Source organism: Octopus bimaculoides, chromosome 1 (genome assembly GCF_046866305.1).
Source record: "Octopus bimaculoides isolate indiv1 chromosome 1, ASM4686630v1, whole genome shotgun sequence".
NCBI lineage: Eukaryota > Metazoa > Mollusca > Cephalopoda > Octopoda > Octopodidae > Octopus > Octopus bimaculoides.
In genome coordinates, this window is record NC_142928.1 from 3,177,635 (window position 1) to 3,201,198 (window position 23,564).

The 23,564-nt window shown below is 36.8% G+C and overlaps 1 protein-coding gene across 3 annotated transcripts in view; it reads left to right on the forward strand.

The window, feature by feature from the left end:
* Positions 1-23,564, forward strand: part of LOC106873415 (uncharacterized) — a 155,397-nt gene that overhangs the window by 125,221 nt on the left and 6,612 nt on the right. For all 3 annotated transcript variants that reach the window (XM_014920771.3, XM_089347736.1, XM_089347740.1), the window contains 12 exons: positions 641-2,140; positions 5,434-6,240; positions 8,484-8,624; positions 9,894-10,171; positions 11,029-11,287; positions 12,689-12,860; positions 15,033-15,423; positions 15,738-16,694; positions 17,216-17,447; positions 18,976-19,052; positions 20,790-20,898; positions 21,708-21,815. In XM_014920771.3, coding sequence (XP_014776257.3) covers positions 641-2,140; positions 5,434-6,240; positions 8,484-8,624; positions 9,894-10,171; positions 11,029-11,287; positions 12,689-12,860; positions 15,033-15,423; positions 15,738-16,694; positions 17,216-17,447; positions 18,976-19,052; positions 20,790-20,898; positions 21,708-21,815 — 5,031 coding nt within the window. The remainder of the gene's footprint in view (positions 1-640; positions 2,141-5,433; positions 6,241-8,483; positions 8,625-9,893; positions 10,172-11,028; positions 11,288-12,688; positions 12,861-15,032; positions 15,424-15,737; positions 16,695-17,215; positions 17,448-18,975; positions 19,053-20,789; positions 20,899-21,707; positions 21,816-23,564) is intronic.

The following is a 23,564-nucleotide window of genomic DNA, read 5'->3' on the forward strand; positions in this document are numbered from 1 at the left end:
CCAAAACTTGAAATCAGTCTATTATTTATGCTCCTATACTTAATGTTCTGTATTTACTGTATTCTTGTACTGTTACGCTATTACACTGTGGCTTTAGTTTATTACATATGCTACTACCAGGGAATTCCTGATTTTTGGTTAAGATTCCAACATTCAATTTAATCTGACGGCTGAACCACTTCGGTTTAGAAAAAGATTTTTATGCATTCGCATTGTTTGATGTTTTTATCTATTGAGTACTGATATCAAACTCCACACACACACACATATATATATATATATAGGTGTGTGTGTGTGTGTATTAACATGCCCCTGTGTTTACAGGTGTGATTGTATTATTTTTGTTGTTAACGTGTTGCATTGATACGTAAAGGATTCAAGATTATAGCAAAATTAATTACTAATTCTAATTGCCTTAACAGGTAAGAAAAATAAAAAAATGAAACTATGACCCCACAACTGAGTGATTGATGTTAAAAACCCCTGACTTCCATAGTACAATAACTTCCAAATGATATTTGCAAATATTTTTCATTATCATGATCAAACAAATATAAAGTGTTAATTATAATATAATGATTTGGAAAGAAAACTTTTATAAGAAATGCAAAATTTCATGTCCATATTTTTCTTATTACAGGTGACCAAGGTGGAGAATGCCGTGTGTATGGAAACTTAGGGTCTGCCTTCTTCTCCAAAGGCCATTACCAAGAAGCCCTTTCTAATCATAGACATCAGTTAGTTCTGGCTATGAAGTTAAAGGATCGGCCCACTGCTGCTTCAGCATTAAGTAATCTTGGTCATGTCTATACTGCCATTGGGGATTATCCAAACGCTTTAAACAGTCACAAACAATGTGTTTTACTCTGCCGCCAAAGATCTGACAGACAAGGAGAAGCTCGAGAGATTGGAAATGCTGGGGCTGTTTATTTAGCTATGGGTTGTTTTGACTTGGCCATTAAATGTCACAACGAGCATTTACAAATTGCTAAATCCTTTAAAAGTTCCTACGAAGAAGCCAGGGCATATAGTAATCTTGGCAGTGCTTATCATTATAAACGTGACTATGAAAAAGCTAAGTCTTTCCATAATCATGTATTAACAATAGCAAAACAACGAAATGACTGTGTACTTGAAGCACGTGCATATGCTGGTCTGGGGCATGCTGCACGTTGCAAATCAGATTATAACTTAGCAAAGCACTATCATGAAAAGCAACTGGATAATGCTCTACAAACAAAAGATCGCGTGGCTGAGGGTCGATCCTGTGCCAACCTTGGTATTATATACCATCAATTAAATGAATACGAAGCTGCTCTGAAACTGCATATGATGCATTTAAAGATAGCTAGAAAATTAGGGGACTATGCAAGTGAAGGACGGGCATATGGCAACATTGGAAATGCATATAGTGCCTTAGGAGAGCATGAGGTTGCAATGAGGTTCCATAAGCAAGAACTATCAATTGCTGTGGAAGTTAATGATCGACATTCTGAAATGTCAACTCATGGCAATTTAGCTGTTTCCTACCAATCTCTTAAAATGCCTGACAAAGCATTACATCACTTTGTGGCACACTTGAATATGGCACGTGAATTAAAGGACACAGTCAGTGAAGCTCGGGCACTTTGTAACCTTGGTAATTTCTACAGTGTCAAGGAAAACTATTCGGAAGCCATCCCATACTATGAACAATTTCTAACATTAGCGGAAGATCTGTGTGATAAAGAGAGTGAAGCAAAGGCATGTTTCAATCTTGGTTATGCTTACTCTTTACTGGGAAACTATCAAAAAGCTTTGGACTACTATGAACAGCATTTAGATGTTGCTAAAAGAATGCACGACAAGCTGGAAATTGCTCGTGCATACTGCAATCTCGGTCTCGCCCACAAAGCTTTGTTCAATTATGATAGTGCTTTGGACTATCAAAAGAAAGCTTTAGCACTGATGCAGTTTTTGAAATATATGAAGGGCACATTTAAGGTACTTGGAACAATTGGAGACATATTACTGAAAACTGGTGAGATTACAGAGGCTGTGAAAACGTATCAACAACAATTGAATTTAGCAAAACAAACTAAAAACCAGCACTTGATTGCAACAGCATATGGAGCCCTTGGTACTTGTCATCGGTTTTTGGGTGAGCTATCATTTTATGTTGTCTTTTATTTTATACATGACAGGTTCAGTTTATCATAATCCTCCTCATCTTGGTATATATTTTACTAGTTTGTGGTTTAAAGTTTAGAGTAAATAAAATATTCAATGAGAAAGCTGAGGTTCAATCAGATGTTTGCTTAGATTCAGTTATTATAGATGTTTTCGATCTAGTTTGGATTCTTTGCAATCAAATTTGATTGCAAAAAATTCAAATTTGATTGCAAAAAATTCAAATTTGATTGCAAAGAATCCAAACTAAATCGGAAACATCTATATTTCGTAACTTTTAGTTCTTTTATTTCATAAAAGCAGGATTTTTTCAACTACAAGTATTGTGCCCAACAAAACATCATGGGAAGGAGCATATATTTCTAAATGTGTACTCTTGAGATCAGTTACTTTTTGACTAAATGCAACATGTTACATTAAAATCATTTGTTTTTATAACCAGTTAGTGTTACCCCTTAAAATGTTATTTTTATTTACTTACATGACATACTAAATGCATATGTATTGTTGAAAGGCCAGAAGTTCCAGTTTTCATCCTTTATAGATATATCGTGTTAAAATAACACAATATACTTCAGAGCCAGGTGAAGCAAAACCACTCCAAAATTGACCACAAGAGCAAAATGTGCATTTTGCCATTTTCATAGCTTGCCAATGTCACATCGCTGTGTGACTTTGAGTCAATCGTTTTGCCACTTGTTGCACTCCTTCATCATCTCTTTCACCTTTCGAAGACCAATTCTCACCATTTCTTCTTATGTCTTCCTTGGTATTTCTCTTCCACAGAGTCTTTCCATCTGGATTATCAACACCTCTTTATCCATTCATCAGTCTCCGTATACATCACATGTCCATATCAGCTCAGTATTTTCTTTTTTTTGCATCTAATTCTTCTTCTACTTAGTCTTTTTCCTGGCTCACTTCTACTCCAACACTTATATACACTTCAACATTTCATAACCAGCGGAGCATGTCCCCTTCATTTCGTTCCAGCCTTTGTACATCTCCCACAGCCAATGTCCAAATTTCATCACCATGTAACACTGCATTATACACACAAGCATCCTAGCATTTTGCCCTTTTCTCAAAAAGAGAATCTCTTTGTTGCCAACAGAATTAATAATTCCCTTGAATTTTTTTCACTCCTTTCCTACTTTGGTGATCATGTTTTCAAAACATCCACCTCTTCTGTCACTTAAGTTACCTTGGTAACAAAAGCTATCAATTATTTCTAGGGAGTCTTCTGAGCAATTTTAAGAATTTATTTCATTGGTTATGTTTCCATCATGGAGAGCCTACCTTAAAATCTCCTATTATGGTTGGGGAACTATAATAAACAGTAAGGATGAGAACTGATCCCTGAGGGACAAATAACTGCATGTTAAAATCCTTACTTAACTCATTGCTAATTCTCAACTTTGTGATAACATCGTACCTATTTAAGTGAGTTTACATACCTATTTTTCATTGCAATGACTGGACTACAGAGCATGGGGCTCAGTCAAAAACCTTTTCCAGGTCAACAAAAGCTAGGTTTAGTGGGTTACTCTTCATTAGGAAGAGGGCATCAGTTGTGCCCATCTTGGCACAAACCCAAAGTGCATTTTGTCTTAGCTAATTGTCTTCCTAACCAGATGTACTACAACCCATTCTGTTACTTTCATAGCCTGATCTATCACTTTGATACCTCTATCACTGCCTCTTGATAGAACATCTTCTTTGCCCTGTAGTAGTAGTAGTAGTAGATAATGATAGTGTTGCTATGACATTTCCCTGTACTACTTGATTTATTATTCAGGTGATTAGCACATGTTTTACTTCTCAGATATTTTCAGAATCTCAGCAACTATTTTTATGGCCCAGCGGTGTTTCCTGCCTAAATATCCTTAATTACACTTTTGACAGTATGGCTGTCAACTTCAAATCTGGTGCCTCAGTTGGGTTCACTTGGGGTATATTTTCTCTTTTCCATACATTCTCTATATTTGGCATCTTCACATGATAGCAATTTTATACTTTTTTCACCTGAGCATCGTTCATGCAAAGTGCACCACTATCATTCTGTTATGTTTTTTTTTTTTTTCTCAATGGCATCTTTAATCCTTGAATTGCAAAGCTGACTGCTTTACAATTTAAAACACCTTACACCTCTGATTCCTCTTACCAAAGAATATTGGCAAATCTCTTACTTGCAGCACCTCTCTATGCTCTTGACACCTGACATCTGACATCTCTTTTAGCAATCTAATATTGTTCTGTGCTCCTCACTTCCTTCCATTCTTTCTAAGCCTAACTTTTAGTTTTTATTGCAGTATTTGCTGTACCTTTCCACCACTTTTTTTCAATCCATGAATGATCTGTGGCTCTCAGTAGGTTGTCTCACAGTAAATTTCAATTGTCCTCTGTGTTATAAATCTGTTACTTTACCTCCTCTTTGTATATATCAACTTGATACTTATGGTCTGACCAAGGAATCTTTCAGCCTCCATTATCTTCTTTCTCTAGATCGTCTTATGTCTCTCAGTTCATCCAGTTCTTCTGCCGACCTTGCTGAATATAAGTGTGTATATTAAATGGTGTATTTTTCACTGGAGAGCGATTTAGCATTCATAACCAGTTGCCAATCCTGTTTTGGGATGAGTATGAAGTCTATTTGGCCTGTATGTTTCACCTGGTTGGTAGGTGATCAGGGGGCTAACCAGTTCCCTGGATTCAATGCTGCAAATGGGTCTTTTATGTAAATGACTATTTAGTGACATGCTTATCTTCAAGTTTTGCTTGGTTTGATGACTTTGACTTTCATCACAGCAAATGCTTGTCATTGTTGAACTTGATGTCTGTGGAGGTGTAGCAGTTTTTCTGATTTATTTTTGTTTTCATTCATTCATGCATGCACATACACGCACACATACTCTCACACATACACTCACCCACACTCACTCACCCACACTCACTCACTCACTCACCCACACACACTCACCCACACTCACTCACCACACTCACTCACACATAAACACACACTCACACACACTCACTCACCACACTCACTCACACACACTCACACACACACACTCTTTCTCTCTCTCTCTCTCTCTCTCTCTCTCTCTCTCTCTCTCTTTCTCACTCTCTCTCTATCTCTCTCTCTCTCTCTCTCTCTCTCTCTCTCTCTCTCACACACACACAAAAGACCCCTAAAACACTTTGTGATATCTTGAAAATTAGAAGAAAATAACAAACTGTTTTTAAAATGTCTGTTTCCAACAGGTCAGTTTGAGAAAGCATTTGGATTCCATAATCAGGAACTTGCTATTCGCCAGGAGATGAAAGATCTAAAAGGGGAATGTCGTGCCCATGGTAGTATTGGTACTGTACATATGTGTCTAGAGAACTACACAAATGCTTACAGCTGTTTCGAAGAACAGTTGAAGCATAGTCAAGAACTCCATGACAGTGCTCTAGAGGCACAAGCATATGGAAATCTTGGAATTATAAGGATGAACACGGCACATTTTGATGAAGCCATTGGTCTTTTTGAACAGCAGTTATCTATGTTGGAGCAGCTTCATGGAAACAAAGTGCTTGTTGAGAAAGGCAAAGCATTTGGTAATCTTAGTGAATGCTACGAGGCATTGGGAGATTTTGAAGAATCAGTAAAATGCCATGATCAGTATTTAGTTGTTTCTCAAGCAACAAATTCTTTAGTTGATCAAGATAAAGCTTATCGAGGACTTGGGAATGCTCATCGGGCTTTGGGTAACTTGCAACAGGCACTGGTCTGTTTTGAGAAAAGATTAGTCGTTACTCATGAAATGAACGACAACCAAGCAAAAGCTTCTGCTTATGGTGAACTGGGATGCTTACACAGTCTGCTGGGGAACTTTGAGCAAGCAATCTCTTGTTTAGAACATCAATTGAACATTGCTAGAAATGTCGGAGATAAACTCTGTGAAGGAGAGGCTGCATGTGGTTTAGGCAATGTTTATCAACAAATGGGAGAATATGAAACTGCTCTCAAATATCATGAAAACGATTTACAGATTGCTGATGAACTCAATAATACTGAAGCCCAATGTAAGTAAAAACTTACTTTTGTATATCATCATCATCATCATCATCGTTTAACGTCCGCTTTCCATGCTAGCATGGGTTGGACGATTTGACTGAGGACTGGTGAAACCGGATGGCAACACCAGGCTCCAATCTAATTTACTTTTGTATATAAATATATATATATATATATATATATATATATATATATATATGACATAATGGTTTGTTTCAGGGTACTGTTGAATTGAGGAAGACAGTTGAGGTAAAAAAGGTGTATAGTAATGAAATTTTGTCGGGGCTTAGGGCACAGGGACCCAGCCTTGAGTGATTTCTAAACTTAATGCTAATATCATTTGAGTAATGCTAATGAAATATTTTCCACTATGTACAAATGACATACCACTCACAATAGCATTGGAGAAAATGGGGTCTGAGATTTTTGAGACAATCCTAGCAATTAAGGTTCATCATACTATTTATTTTTGTAACTGACCTTGAACTTCGATTTTTACATTTTATTGGTTATGGAAGACCACTGCAGCAGGTAACAGTTGTTAACATAAAACTGTGCTAAGATAGAGAATAGAGGGATGAGGGAATATGGGTCACTGGACTGGAATAGTTCTGAGAATCCAAGAGCAAATCCTGCAAGCTGTGTCAACTATGTCTGAGGCTGTTGTCAGTTGTTACTCCTAAGTTGCTGATATTATTTGACACCATGAGAAGTTCTCCTGAGGGGAGAGAATATGGCTTTTGGAACACATCTTTTCCAAAGTGGATAAGGTCAAGTTTTTCCTTGTTTACCAGGATAATGGTTATTTTACTAACAACTGAATCACTATACATAGCTCAGATTGAAGTTTTGTCCAGTCACCAATTCTGTTGGTGAAGATTATAGTCATCTGCAAAAGTGTTTATTGTACTTAGTTTGATGACATTTGTGATGTCATTTATATAAAATTATGAAAAGAAGTGGGCCCAACACAGTACCCATGCTTCAGCAGTCTCTATTGATCACATGTTGGATTCTGTTTATTAGTAAACAACCCACTCCAATACTGGATAGCTTTTCAACGGAATGCTGCAGCCGGCTGTATTGGTTTCCTTTGCTAAGGTCAGAGTATTGACATCTGTATTGGAACCTCTTCTTAAAACATTTAAAATGTCATCAAAGCCATGTAAAATCTACATTCGTATTTAAACCGGCCATATCCAGCCCAAATATGCTGTTTTATGTTCAAACTGTCAAATCTGGCCTCTTACATTAACCCTTCAATGTTGTTCTAAAAATATACAACCACATCATTGAAATCTCAAAGTTACAAGATAATGCATGATTAATTTAAAACCATTTGAGCGTGGGTCAATGCCAGTGCCACCTAACTGGCTTCCCTTGCTGGTGGTACATAAAAAGCACCAGCTGAACGTGGTCAATGCTAGTGCCGCCTGACTGGCTTCCATACCGATGGCACATAAAAGGCACCCACTACACTCTCAGAGTGGTTGGCATTAGGAAGGGCATCCAGCTGTAGAAACCTTGCCAGATCAGATTGGAGCTTGATGCAGCCTGCTGACTTGCCAGTCCTCAGTCAAACCATCCAACATTAGAGCTTAATGCAGTCTTCTGGCTCCTCAGATCCTGTTGAACTGTCCAACTCATTTCAACATGGAAGATGGACATTAAACAAAGATGATGTTTTTCAATTAACTCTGAAAATAATCAAGAATTTGGAATGGATTTAGTAAATTATTTTTCTTTTTCATTAGTAATGTGACATCTGAAACATAGGTTAATGAAAGGTTTTAGTATAAAATTATGACAAAGGGAGCTTGATGTGGCCCTGGGATTTGCCAGATCCTGTCAAACCATGCAATCCAGTCAACATCTGGAAAGTGCTCATTAAATGATGATGATACACTTTAAAATATAATGCTTTGTATCATAGAACTAGAGATAGTTGTCCTCGTCAGGTTAAATGAGATTTCCTAACTCCGAGATAGGAAGGGTCTTTTATCTAAGAAAATCGAGAGGAAAGTTTTTGTTCGTGTTGTTAATTGGCAAAAATCATTAGAGCATTGCATATTATTGTTCAGACCCTTTATATTCTAAGTTCAAATCCTGATGAGGTCATCTTCGCCTTTCATTTTTCTGAGATCTATAAAATAAAGTGCCAGTCAAATACTTGGGGTCTGTTTAATCATCCAAACTCTCCACAAATTTGTGGCCTCTGTATATATATTAGAAATTATTATTGTTATTACAGGTAGAGCATATGGAAACTTTGGTTTATCTCACGAATCTCTTGGAAACCATGAAGAAGCTGTACGTTATCAAGAGAAACACTTAAGTATGGCTGCACAACTTCAAGACAAAGTGGCAAAGACTATGGCTTTCAGCAGTCTGGGTAAGCTATTTACTGACCAAACAGTCTCATAAGATTTGTTTCCTCATAAATAACAAAAGATGTCATTCATAAAATAGCAACTCTACTAACTCATTGGCTTACTGGCAGTAACCCATATTCCACAAGTTTTCTTCTTGTCCATAGACCCTTATAACTTATATGTGACAATACACTTAATGACAACCCCCACTCACATAGAGTTATAATGAAGGGTGATGAAGAGCAGAATCAGTAACATGATAGACAAACTGTCTTGTAGTATTTAGTTATGTCTCTTTATGTTCTTAGTTTAACTTCCATCAAGGTTGCCTTTGCTTTCATTTTGCCAAGGTGATTAAAATAAGTATTAGTCAAGTACAAGGGTTGATTTGCCTGTTCTTTTCACATGATTAATGTCCATGTTTGTATATTTAACAGTGTGTGTGTTTGTATATATATATATATATATATATATATATATAGGTTAAATAAAATGAGACAACAAAACCAAAGCAGTGTGAATTTTCTAGGACATTTCTAGAACTCTACCATTCCTTTTCCAAAATAACTTCTTATATTGGACCCTACTATTTCCTTCTATTTAACTCTCTCATATCATCTCTGGTGATGGGATATCCCTCATAACTCTGAAACAGTTGTAAGACTACCTTTTCTTTATAAAATGTCCTAGAAATTTCACACTGCCTTGGCTTTGTTGTCTCATTTTATTTAACATATACACACTCACACATGATCCATGTTAGCCTCCTCACTCATACTATTATCAAACCTGGAGTGTAACAGTAGTCCTTCCATAGCACTTACATATCCTTACCTGCCTTTTAGATCTTCTGGATACCAAAACCTCTCATATATATATACATACATACATACACACACACACCATGCACTATGCTTGTTTCCCCCCCACACATTCCTGAGGCCCAATGCCACTTTGTCATCTCTCTCCTGTCCTCCCCCTGCCAACTGTATCATTATCTTCTTGTTGCTCCTCTATACACCTGTGCTTTATCACTCATTGCTTTCCCTTTCCCCTCCCCTCTCTCTCTTTGCACTCTTGTGGTTTCCCTTAAGTACTGGGCTTAGTTTAGATTTCTATAATAAATCCCACTTAGGAATGGGATTATAACAGAAAACCATATAATTCCTCTGATTTTATGACTAAAATTTAGAAATCACTTCTAGTAATCAAAGCTAAAACTGTTAGATTCTTTCTAAACATCATAGCAATCTTTTCTAAACTATTTTGTTTCTTGTTTAATTTTGAAGGCCGAGTTCATCATGCATTAGGAAACTATATACAGGCAGTCCAATATTTGCAGCAAGGCCTGCAGATTGCAGAGCAGCTGGGAAGACGGGAAGATGAGGCCAAAATTCGATATCGTCTTGGACTGTCATTATGGGGCCAGGGCCAACTGGAAGAGTGTCAGCAGCAACTTTTCCAAGCTGCTGATTTATTTGAAATGATTCGAAGGGAATCATACAACAGTAGTGACTACAAACTTTCGTTATTTGATTTACAGACAGCATGCTATCAGGCTTTACAGGTGAGTTAGCCAGTTGTTATTTTGGCAAAGAAGTGATTTATATTTTCTCAATAAAGAACAACATAAGGCCACCACCACCAAAAAGATATACATACATGCATACATACATACATACATACACATATGCATACATGCACACATATGCTCCATTATTATTATTATTATTGTATGTTTGACTTTTGCTTTGTATTTGTACAAGTTGGCTCCAAGTCTCGACCAGATCAAAGAAACATACTGTATACATTGGTAGGCCATTAAAACAAGCTCACTAGATTGTTCATTTATAGAGTCATATGATAGAGAAAAATGGGAAGATAGAGAGAAAAAGGAAAAAAGAAAAAATAAAGTAAATAAATAAAGGTGGAAAAAGGAAAGAAAAACTCACAGTGACAATGCTCTTTTCAATACATGTGACCAGTTACCAGTTAAGACAATCTTTTGCACTTCCTGCATGGATGGTAAGCCAGGGATCGTTCTTAAATAATTTTCACTTCCGTTTTTGATCATTCCAAGTGCTCCTACAATCATTGGTATTGTAACTGTCTTGAGATGCCACATCCTTTCAATTTCGATTAGCAGATCTTTATATTTTCTGAGCTTATCAAATTCTTTTGCCGAGATATTATGGTCACAGGGTTTGCTCATGTCAATCAATAAACAGACTTTATTGCTTTTGTCTTTCACAACATCTGGTTTGCTTGCTTTGATGGTCCTATCTGTACATACTGGGAAGTCCCAAAGAATCGTTACATTTTCTCCCTCAGTTACAGCCTCAGGGCTTATTATTACTACTACTAGTACTACTACTATTATTATTATTATTATTATGATTATTATTATTATTATTTGTTAACCAGCGAGTGTTAGTAGCAGTGGACTGTAATGAAGAAGCCTTGGTTGTTGCCGAAAGAGCTTGCACCCGAGCCTTCATAGATTTACTCCTGGAGCGGCAATCTAACTTATTATCAGGACTTGTAAGAAACGAGTTTAACCATGACTTACAGCCCATCACCTTGGATCAAATTTTGGGCATCGTCAGCCAACAAAACAACATTGTCCTTTCTTACTCAATTGCTGCTGGATTTCTTTACACTTGGGTTATCACACCAAAGGATGGTGAGTGAAAAATGCTTTCACGTTTTCCTTTGTAAATTTTACTAAATGTTAAACTCTATGAGTGCTTATCTCCTTTGTAATAAACAATTCTCTTCTTTAAATAGCATCATTGAAATTTTATTAACATTCCAAATAACAGCAAGAATCTGGAGCATAAAGGTCAAAACACTCTGGTGTCTCAAAGTCTCCTTACTCTGGGGAACCACAAGACTAGCGAACACACATCATCTAAAGAAATGGTTCACAACCTTTTTCTTATTGTAGCCCCTCCCCCCAAGTAGTTGTTACACCCGGCGCCCACCTAAGTGGTGAGTGAGGTATCACAACTAAACTAACTTAACATGGATGATAATTTATAAATTTTACTCTAAAAAAAAAAAAAGGACTGTATAAGCTTTTAACAATGAAATGATAAAAAATTAACGACGACAAAAGTTGTAAATTTACTTCATACATTGCAAGATGAGATCCCATTTTATTTTAATAACCATGACTAAATTTTATCATGTTTAATATAATTACTACTATAGGTAAATTGTATATTACCTCATTGCCCCCCACCTTACTGCCCTTAAGGCCTAATGCCCCTTTTGACATGCCCAGCATCCCCTTGGGGGTGGCACCACCCATGTTGAGAACCTCTGATCTAAAGGGAAAATGAATTTTCCATTGAGGAAAAATAAGAACAATCAGATATTCACATTCAAATCTGCCAGAATGTATTAGGAATGAATAAAATACATTATTGTTTGGGTTCTCTCTGTTCTGCATGCATCCCATGAATGATTAGTTATCCTTAATTAATGAGAAAACACATGATTTTTGTTGTTTTCAAATAAATGCTGTTGAAGATTTTTTATTGGAATGAATTATGAGAATTTAATTCTTATTTTGTTTTTAATCTGATGTAAAAGAATTACAGAATGCTAACACGTTGCATATCATTTTTTTCCCTCTCTAAGCCTTGCATCACATCCATTATATAAAATTTCTGTGAGACTGAAATTTATTCTTAAATGTTTCATTGCCTGAGATGAATTCTTGTTATTATCTAAATTGTAATTTTATAGACTATTCACTTGTTTTTAAAAATACATTTGTGTGTGAATGTATAAATACACAAGCATGTGAGTTTACACACATGAAACCTAGAGAGTATATAATGAAATTATATATGGCTACATTATGTTTTGGTCATTTCATTATAAGATTTCGTAATCTGGATATGTACAGTCACTGATTGGTTTTATTTTTAAATCCAATCTGATACCAGGTACATTTGATGGGAAGTGGAGATCAAGCTGATCAAAACAGTGTAGATATGAATATTTCAAATATATTCTCTGGAGATTGTGTGGAAATCATAACATTCATAATGAAGTTTATTTTTTATTATTTTAGGCATTATAAAATTTCATCAGTGCAATATGGCTGAAATAGAATCAAGCAGTTCTGATACAATCGATACTCAGAGCTTAGCTGGTTCAACAGTTTCGTTACTTGATCAATATGTTGGGGATGTACGAGAATCTATAGGAGTTGAAGGTCATGACCCAAGTGCAGGACAGACAAAGTATGTTCACCTTTTCAATACAGCATTCTGTCTTAATTTTGAAAATAATGAAGAATTAAATTTTGTTATTATTAAACTGATGTTCAGAACATAGACTAACATGAAATATTGATGGAACGTTTTAATTTAGATTACTTTAAAGCAAGTTTGTATCAGAGAACCCTCAGGTGGATTGGTAGCAAATAGATTAAAAGAAACTACTAATAAATTTTGGCTTTCATCATCATCATACGTCTGCTTTCCATGCTGGCATGGGTTGGATGGTTTGACTGAGGACTGGCAAGCCAGAAGACTGCACCAGGCTCCAATCTGATCTGGCAAGGTTCCTACAGCTGGATGCTTTTTACATTCCACCAGAACAACAACAAAATAGATTTCAAAGAAATAATTATGTTAATTATCAATTTAAAAAGTTTACATTTTGCTAGAACTAGCGTTGCATCCTTTTAAAAACTGGAGAACCCTGAACAATGCCACTAAGGCTGTTTCTACAATAAAATCCAACTTACCTTATGAATTACTTTTGAATATATGTTTAAAAATCACTATTAAATTACATCTTTGGTGATTAACTTTTTGAATCCTTTATTCTGTTTAATATTGTGTTGAAATTATATCAATCATTGATACGATGTAGTGAGAAAAAGTGTAAAATCCTTAAAATAAATTGATAACAGGCGTAGGAGTGACTGTGTGGTAAGTAGCTTGCTTACCAACCACATGGTTCTGGGTTCAGTCCCACTGCGTGGCACCTTGGGCAAGTGTCTTCTACTATAGCCTCGGGCCAACCAAAGCTTTGTGAGTGGATTTGGTTGACGGAAACTGAAAGAAGCCCATCGTATATATGTATATATATGTATATGTGTGTGTATGTATGTGTGTGTTTGTGTGTCTGTGTTTGTGCCCCAATATCGCTTGACAACCGATGCTGGTGTGTTTACGTCCCCGTAACCTAGCAGTTCGGCAAAAGAGACCGATAGAATAAGTACTAGGCTTCCAAAGAATAAGTCCTGAGGTCGATTTGCTTGACTAAAGGCGGTGCTCCAGCATGGCCACAGTCAAACGACTGAAACAAGTATAAGAGTAAAAGAGTAACATATGATAAATACTAGTTTGATTATGGAATCTCTGCAATTATAAATTATATAGTGTTGAATTATCTGGAATGTTCATAAATTTATGACTAAAGAAGCTGAACCATTATTTCAATAATGTCGTATGTAGTTTGTACCTTGATCTAATTATTGGTGGTGCACAACAGGTGAATTAGCTCTTCAAATAGACTAACTGTGCATCAGGTACACCAAATATAATTATGAAGAAACTGTTATTAATAACTTAATTAAACAGTGATTTCAGACTGTAGTAAGTTTCAACAAGTAAATCCTGATCACCATTTCACAACATCTTTCTCTTCTGGCCTGGCTTGAACAGCTCACCGCAATTGAAGTCCTATCATACTCAGGGGTGATGTTCATCTTGATGCATCAGATGATTACATTGCACTCATGAGTTTCAGTTTTGGCTTGATTTTTATAGGTGGACACCCTTCCTAATGCTAATCAGTTTACAGGATGCATTGGTGCTTTTTTTCTTTTTCTTTTTCTTTGCATCATCCCTAGGGAAATGTCATATCCCTGATGATACTGAAGAATCCTTCAGACGTTGTCCTCCAAACCTTACAATTTACAGTGTTTACTGAGTGAATATTTTGTGGCACCAGTAAAGCAGAGGTAGCCATGTCCATGACAGAACTAAAGGGGCCCCTTGACCTCACTTCTGCTTGCTCATCGACAGAGTGAAATGCATGAAAAACAGCTAGGTGGGACCTGAATGTGAGTGGTGGACCTTAAAGGGAACAGTATTTTAGTTGTTTCAAGAAATACATTATAAAAAACAAAAAAGAACAACACCTAATCTAAGAAGAAAATAAATAGTTTGAATAATACAAGATTTTGATGAATAGTGAAATCATTGCTGAGAATTCATTTTAATGGTTTGCTCTTTGGAAATATTAATGCGAAAGAACATTATGAGTAAGTACAATGAGAAAGGCTTGAAAAGAATTGAAGTAATTACGTTAAATTTGAATTTCCCAAATTTATGTCCATATTGTATTAAAATTGCTATCATGTTTACTTTTTAACATTGTTCCTTTTTTAACTTTGATAGACTTTCAAGATCATGTTCCCGCTCAACTATTCATAGTGGAATGGTGGGCAGTAGCAGCTTTGGCAGTCTTGACAATCAGGACTCTGAGGAATCCTGGCAGCAACAGTTAGAAGAGATTGGTGATAAATTGAATGCAGAAAATGACAGGACGGGATTTTTACGAATGGTGAACCGGAATCATATTCTGAACAGCAGCAACTATAGTCTGTCTAGTTTATTTAGTCTGTCAGCAGGTCTGAATGGCATCAATCCAACTATCATGAACATAAGAAATAGCATGAAGAACAGACAGAAAGACAAGTCACCAATTACTGCTCTTTATGATTTGCTATTTGCTCCAATTGAAGATTCTCTACAAATTGCAATGGATGGAGTGGACAACAAAAATCTGGTTAGTTCATCTAAAATTACTTTGAAATTTCAAATCATTTACAAGACAACTATTTTTCCTTTTTTGATTATAATTTGGAATACGAAAATTAATTCACCTTCATCTTCTTTTCAAACTACATTTACTTGACTTTTACTCCCTTCTACTCATCTCTTTCCCTCTCTCTCTCTCTCACCCCTCCCCTTTTAGTGCACCTGAGCACTGTATACAATAAGCTTGTTTTTATATATTATATTGCTAACTCAGCGATTGTGTACACATGTTCCATTCTTGATATCACTAATGTTTGTTTTCTCTTAACTTTCATTGTCAAGGTATTGGTTCTTCAAGGTGATCTGTATTTAGTTCCATTTGCAATGCTGAGACGCAGTGAAAACAATTACCATCTATTTGAGAGATTCAACTTAATTATCATGCCATCAATAACGGCTCTACAGCGATCCAGCCATCAGTCTGCCAATGGGCGTCCTACCATTGATTCCTCTGGTGCCATTGTTATTGGGAATCCAAAATTGACACCAGCCATCCAGCAACAGTGGCAACTTAAAGACATTCCTGGATCAGAGTATGAAGCCAGGATCGTGGCTGAACTGCTGACAGCAAAACCTCTTATTGGACTAGAAGCAACAAAATCTGCCACTCTACAACAAATAGAGCATGTTGAGGTGATTCACATTTCAGCACACATTTCTTGGAAGCTGTCTGCTATTATTCTCTCTCCAGGGGAACTTTCATCATCTTCATCATCGACATCACAATTTAACTCTGCTTATGAACTTGATGACAGTGGCAACAATGTGGCCTCTTTAGATTCACCATCTTTATCTGAATATCTCCTAACAGCTGCAGATATCTTGAACTTGAAATTACATGCCAAATTAGTTGTTTTAAACTCTGGACATACACATGACCGTGCGGGTAGAATCAATTCTGATGGTGTTGTCGGTCTGACAAGAGCACTGTTATCTGTTGGGGCTGAATGTGTGTTGTATTCACTATGGCAAGTCCCTGATCAGGCTTCCAAATTGTTAATGAAAACAATGTACTTGATGTTGCAAGAAGGCCGTACAGTGACCCAGGCACTGCATATGGCAATTAAAGCCGTGCAAGCTGTTAAACAGTTCAGTCACCCAAGTAATTGGGGAGGCTGGGTTCTAGTTGGGAGAGATGTCACACTCAGCAGTAAAATGGCTCTCATGGGACATGCAATCTGTGAACTTCTTCAGTCTCCCAGTCAGTGCCGTGACTCAATGCGAGTTCTTTTACATCTAGTAAGTAATCCATTCTGAAGTTTTAACATTTTTAGTAATAACTTTAATTTTCTTGAGAAATTTGAAAATTCTAGCATTGAGAAAAACATTTTATATTTGAATCAGACTTAATAAATAAGTAAAAACTAATTTTTAAGCTTTTCATTATGAACATATTTTTACACATTTTAAAAATCTTTTTACCTTTGACCTCAAACTTTTCCATATCAGCCTGAATTTGGCTGTCCTGGTTATATCTGTTGTTTGCTTAAATTATTAGAGAAAGTGTTTTACTGCTAATTAATATTTCTACTACCAATTACTCACTCATAAAATCTAATTAGTGTTCATTTCTTGGTCAATAGAGAAGTCTGTGTTGGCATGTAGCCTAGGACAGGATATAGGCTAACGATTTACCTTTTTGCTACTTAAATATATAATGCATTTTAAAAATTAGTAATAAGGAACTTATGTATTTTTTGTAAATGTGGAGCCAAAAAAAGAAAAAGAAAGAAATTTAAAATGAATTAATTTTCCAACAGATTGAAAAGTCACTCCAAAGAATTCATCAAGGTGCTAAGAATCCAATGTACACCATGTATCAAAGTATTGAGAACAAAGTTGGTCAAATCAATGGCTGGAAGGATTTATTACATTCCGTAGGATTTCGCTTTGAATCAGCAGCGAATGGATTGCCAGTGGCTGTGTTTTTCCCTCAGACTGATCCCGGTGATAGATTAACACGAGCTAGTGCAAGTCTTCAAGCCCTGTTGGGTAAGCCGTCTTTAATATAGTTCTGTATGGGAGTGTGTATTGCTTCTACATAATAATACCGAAACATAATCAACAAACGACTAGAGATGTGAAAGAAAGGGAAAAGGTGTAAAATAACTGCCTATTAACTGACATATATTACATTATTTATAAATAGGCAGTGATTTAATGGCCTTTACCAATAATCTATGTAATTTGACATGTATTGATGAGGTATATGGGCAAATTTATGAAGGCTATACTTTGCCTTTTATTTAATTTTACTTCATATATTTTATATGACACCATTGCTGTTTGTGTGTGTCTGTCAACAAATGTGTGCAGTTGCATATATTTGAATATACAAACGGGAGAGAAGTACTCAATATCTAAAGTTATGTTCATTCTTTTGAAAATATTGCTACTGAAAAATATCCAGAGGCACAGGAGTGGCTGTGTGGTAAGTAGCTTGCTTACCAACCACATGGTTCCGGGTTCAGTCCCACTGCGTGGCACCTTGGGCAAGTGTTTTCTGCTATAGCCTTGGGCCGACCAAAGCCTTGTGAGTGGATTTGGTAGATGGAAACTGAAAGAAGCCCGTCGTATATATGTATATATATATATATATGTGTGTTTGTCCCCCCACCATCGCTTGACAACCAATGCTGGTGTGTTTACGTCCCCGTAACTTAGTGGTTCGGCAAAAGAGCCCGATAGAATAAGTACCAGGCTTACAAAGAATTAGTTCTGGGGTCGATTTGCTTGACTAAAGGCAGTGCTCCAGCATGGCCACACTCAAATGACTGAAACAAGTAAAGAGTATGAACGAGAATCTATATGCACATGTGTGTGTCTAAGTGGGTAATTCTCCTTTTACCCATGCAGTTGCACCCTCTGTTGAGGTATCATCAATGTCTAGGAGATGGTGTCTTGACCTTGCCGTTCAGTTGTATGTCTTCAGCATCATGAGAGCTCATGACAGGGAGAGAAAAAAAAAAGGAAAAATACTGTCAACATAGTCTCGAGTACAACCACCTTTTTACACTTCCTTTCACTCTCCTCTTAAGATGTAGCGCCTTCTTGTCATGGGCCTTCCTCATCACAAAGACATGCAACTGCATGACAAGACCAAGACTCAACCTCCTAGGCATCAATGATACTCCAACAGAAGGTGCAGCCACATGCGTGTGTGTGCTTTTGTGTTTATGTACTGATACATTTTCTCAGTCATATGCATTGAGTCCATAAATACCTTTCACTTCTCAAAATTACTCACTTTGTGTTGTATTAGTTCTCAAAGTTCAACAATTACTAATTCTAGCTTCCCATGACAATATAATTACCAAAGTAGCTTTTCTTAGAATTATCAAGAACCTAAACACTATCCGCTTTGATTTAGAAATAACTGATAAATGATAATCTAGAGGATGTGTAGTATATTGCCTGTTCAAAGATACTAACTGGTAAAATAAATTTCACAAGATCTGTAATTTTCTGTTTTTATATAATTTGTAGTCACTCAACGAATATATGTTATTTTTATTTCTAGGTCTACCATCAAATTCCATTACAGCACTGTCTGAATTTTTAGTCAATTATGAAGCTGGAGAAGCTATAATAACAACAGTACGTACAATTAGACTCGTATATTGTCCAAAATCTAATTAACAGTAGAAAAGTTCTGAAAGTAAATTTGTTAGAATAAAAATTGGCTGGAGAAAGTGAAGAGAGCTGTTATGTTTGTGGGTAATGAAGAGTCTCTCTTGCAGGGTGAATGGTAGATTGTATGACGCTTGTATACAAACAGCAATGTTATAGGGTAGTGAGAAGTGTGCTGTGAGTGTGGAGGACATGCAAAGATTAGAAAGACATGAAGCTAGCATGCTCAGCTGGATGTGCAATGTCAGTTTTGCATGCCTGACAAAGTGCAAATGTGTTGAGAGAAAAGTTAGGCACAAGGGGAATCAGATGTAGTGTGCAAGACTGTGCTAGTATGGTTATGTGATGTGTATGGATGAGGACAGCTGCATGAAAAAAGTGCCAATTGCTAAACGTGGATGAAATCTTTGAAAGAGTGAGGCCTGGGAAGGCATGGAACAAAGTATCGAAGGCCTATCCTCAGGTTGTCGAGCCTCTTGAAGGAGATGATAAAGGACTGTGATAAAGGACTATATTCAAGCAAATTCATCTCTCTTGGCAAAAACAAGGTCCTATCTGCATATTACTTATGTCTATATGACTGCACCCAATGTGTTGCTGCCGAGCCTTCCCACGTCACATTTTCCTAACACCCATCTCTCCATCGCTATTGTGCAGTTCTAGTCTCATATAGTTACAGCAGATATTTCATTTGTGCTTCCAGTTATCCCCTATTCTTGCAACTACTTTTTCTCACCTATCCACATTCTCAGTATCATTCCTTTCCACTTTATTTTCCATGAAATCTCCTTTCCCTTGGGTTATATCTTATGACTGCCATTACCACATCCCTTACACCCTCATATATCTGCTGTCATTCTCAACATCCTCTCATATCTGTCATTGACACCCTACTCCCACACTTTTGGTTGTCACTCTATATCCATCCCTATGTACCTCTGACCTCCATCTCTGTCACTGTGCATCTTTCTCTCTCCATCCCCTTTTCCCTTCATCTCCACATTTTTTCACCTATCTAACGTTTTAATGTCCTGCTGCTCTCCACCCCCATCTTGTTGTATTATCACATATCACCTTCTCCACCCTAATCTGCTCTTATTTCCTTTTCCCCACCAAACTGATCTTCACCATCCTCCATTCTGCTACTCTTGTTCACCACTCACTGCATTTTAACCCTCTGTCACTCTTCTTTCACACTCTCATGAACTTCCCCACCTTTCTCAATCCTCTGTCCCCATTCCTCTCTTATAATCACCTTCCTGTACCTCAAGGGCATACCCTGACACCTCAACAACACCATTTGTATCTTGCTTCCCAGATGGAGTAGCCATGTATCTCCTCTCCAGCAAGGCTCCTGTACCTCTATCATACTTTAGCCTGGCATAAAACCACCTCCCTCTCTACTGCTCCCCCCTTCAGTTGAGGAACTTTGTCTTGCAAGTTACTTGGTTACCTCACTGGTACCCAGTGGTGTGGGAAAACAAAGTACTCAATACTCTCTGTAAAGTGGTTGACATTAAGGTAGAGCATTAAGCTATAGAAACCAAACCAAAGCAGACATTAGAAAGTGATACACTTCTATGGTTCATTGGACTCTGTTGAATTGTCCAACCTATGCCAGTAGGGAGATGGACATTGTATGATGACGACGATGATGATGATATTGTTTCTGCCATTATTTGACTCCAATTTCTTTTATTTCAGCTGCATGATATCCTCATTCGAGTTACAGCCAAAGAAAATATCATCGAAGTTCCAATCAATGTGAAGCTGTGGCAGATTCCTGGCTGCCATGAATTTCTTGCATCTCTTGGTAACTTGGGTTTATTATTATTATCATTTTTTGGCAGAATCATTAACATGCCGAGCAGAATGTTTAGTAGCAATTATTTTGGCCTTTATGTTCTGAGTTCAAATTCCACTCAGTTTGACTTTGTTTTTCATCCTTTTGAGGTCAATGAAATAAGCACCAGTTGAGCATAAGGGTCGACGTAATTGACTAGCCCCCTCCCTCAAAATGTCTAGCCTTGTACATTTTGCAGAAAGGATTATTATTATTATTATTATTATTATTATTATTATTATTATTATTATTATTATTATGTGAGCTGGTAGAGTTGTTAGCATGTTGGACTAAATTCTTAGTGGCATCCCTTTGGCTCTTTATGAGTTTAAATTCCACCGAGGTTGACTTTACCTTTTGTCCTTTCAGGGTCGATAAAATAAGTACCAGTTAAACACTGGGGTCAATGTAATTGACCCCTGACATTGCTGGATTTGTGTCAAAAGTTGGAATAATTATAATAAATAATAATTATTATTTGCTTACTTATGAAGCAGTTAACCTGTTTAAATATATGTAAATGTGTAAAACGTTTTTGTATGATCAAAACTCATTAAATTAACCTGCTTTCCCTATTCTTCTATATAAGAGAAAATGTTAAGTGCAGAAACCATGTTGTAAAGATTTTCAATATAACAGACGTTGTTTTCGTTTTGTTCTACTTTTTACACAAGTAGTTTGTTGGCTCTGATTTAGTTATTGAATAACATAAACTCACTCTAACAATATCTTTAACTCTCAAAATTAAATCACAGTATTGTAACTTCTTTAACACGTAGGGTTTGATCTGATTGATGTCGGCCGTGATGATGTTACACTTCGCCTGGGGAAACAAGCTACTAAGCGCCATCTCCAGTTTGCATTGCAATCTCTTGTTGCAGTTTTTGGTGAGTACTTAATATATATGTACAAACATACATATGCAGGGGTTGGACAAAATAATGGAAACACCTAGCATCATGGCATCATAATTTTGAAATATCTATAAAACCGTCAAAAGCTTGTTTATTTTCATGTTTTTTGATTTATTATCAGTGTTGCTTAATGTTTTGCTAAAATTGCTGTTTCTTTCCAGATATCATCAGAAAAAGGTAATTAAAATTCATTAAAATGATAGGTCTATTGGACTTTCAAAGAGGTCAAATTGTTGGTGCTTTTATGGCAGGTGCTAGCATAGTGAAAACAGCCGAAATGTTTGGTGTATCAAGAAGTACTGTCTCGAAAGTAATGACAGCATTTGAGAAAGAGGGAAAAACCTCCTTGTCGAAACAAAACTCCAGAAGAAAACCAAAATTTTCAGATAGGGACCGTTGGACTCTTACGCGAATTGTTAGAAAGGATCACAAAAGTAAAGCTCACAAAATTACTGCAGAGCTTAATGACCACCTCAAGAACCCAGTTTTCACAAAAACTGTTTGCTGGGAGCTGCAGAAAGACGGATTTCACAGGAGGGCTACAATCAGAAAACCACTGCATTCAAAAACAAACGTTGCCAAGCATTTAGAGTGGAGTAAAAACCTACAGAATTGGTCCCTAGTGCAGTGGAAGAATGTTATTTTCTCAGACGAGTCATCCTTTACCTTATTTCCGACCACCAGCCAAGTATGTGTGTGGAGACAGCCAAAAGAAGAATTTGACCCAGACTGCCTTCGTCCCACTGTTAAACATGGAGGAGGATCTGTGATTATCTGGTGGGGGGGGGGGGGCTATATCTTGGAAATCCGCCAGCCCAGTGGTTTCCCTTCATGGCAGAATTAATAGTCAAGACTAAGCATTTTATCTGATCAAATTCATCCTATGGTTGCAGAACTGTTTCTGGAGGGAAACGCAATCTTTCACGATTCACCAACTTACACAGCTAAAGTTGTTACTGAATGGCACGAGGAACATTCTAATGAAGTTGAACATCTTATCTGGCCACCACAGTCCCCAGATCTCAATATTATTGAACATTTATGGTATATTTTAGAAAAACAAGTAAGGAGTCGATATCCTCCACCATCATCACTACAAGAACTGGAGACTGTTTTAGCTGAAGAATGGACAAAAATTCCTTTGGAAACAATTCAAACTTTGTATGAGTCCATACCGCATATAATTCAAGCTGTAATTACTGCCAAAGGCGGTCCTTCCCCATATTAAAATATATTTTGAAATTTTAAGGTGTTTCCATTATTTTGTCCAACTGCTGTATATATATATATATATATATACATACACACACACACACACATAAATGTCAGTATAACGTTTATCAGAAAAAGAAGCCCACTCTAAAGAATAGAGCAGTAGGTATTAAAACGTAAAGTTAAATTCTGGTCATGATGAGCTGTCCACAAGGCTGTGTCTTTCATGACCAGAATTTAACTTTTTGTTTTCATATGTGTGTGTGTGTGTGGATGAATTCCTTTCGAACGTTGGACCGCACAGAGGCAAGTGGCCGAGTTCCTTTCAAGTATTGGGCCTCATGGAGACAAAGTAGCTGACTTCCTTTCAAGCGTTGGGCCTCACAGAGGCAAGTGGCTGAGTTCCTTTTTGAGTATTGGGCCTCATGGATGCCATAGAGACCAAGCCAAATCAAACTGGAACCTGGTACAGCTCTCCAGCTTACCAGTTCCAGTCAAATGGTCTAATCC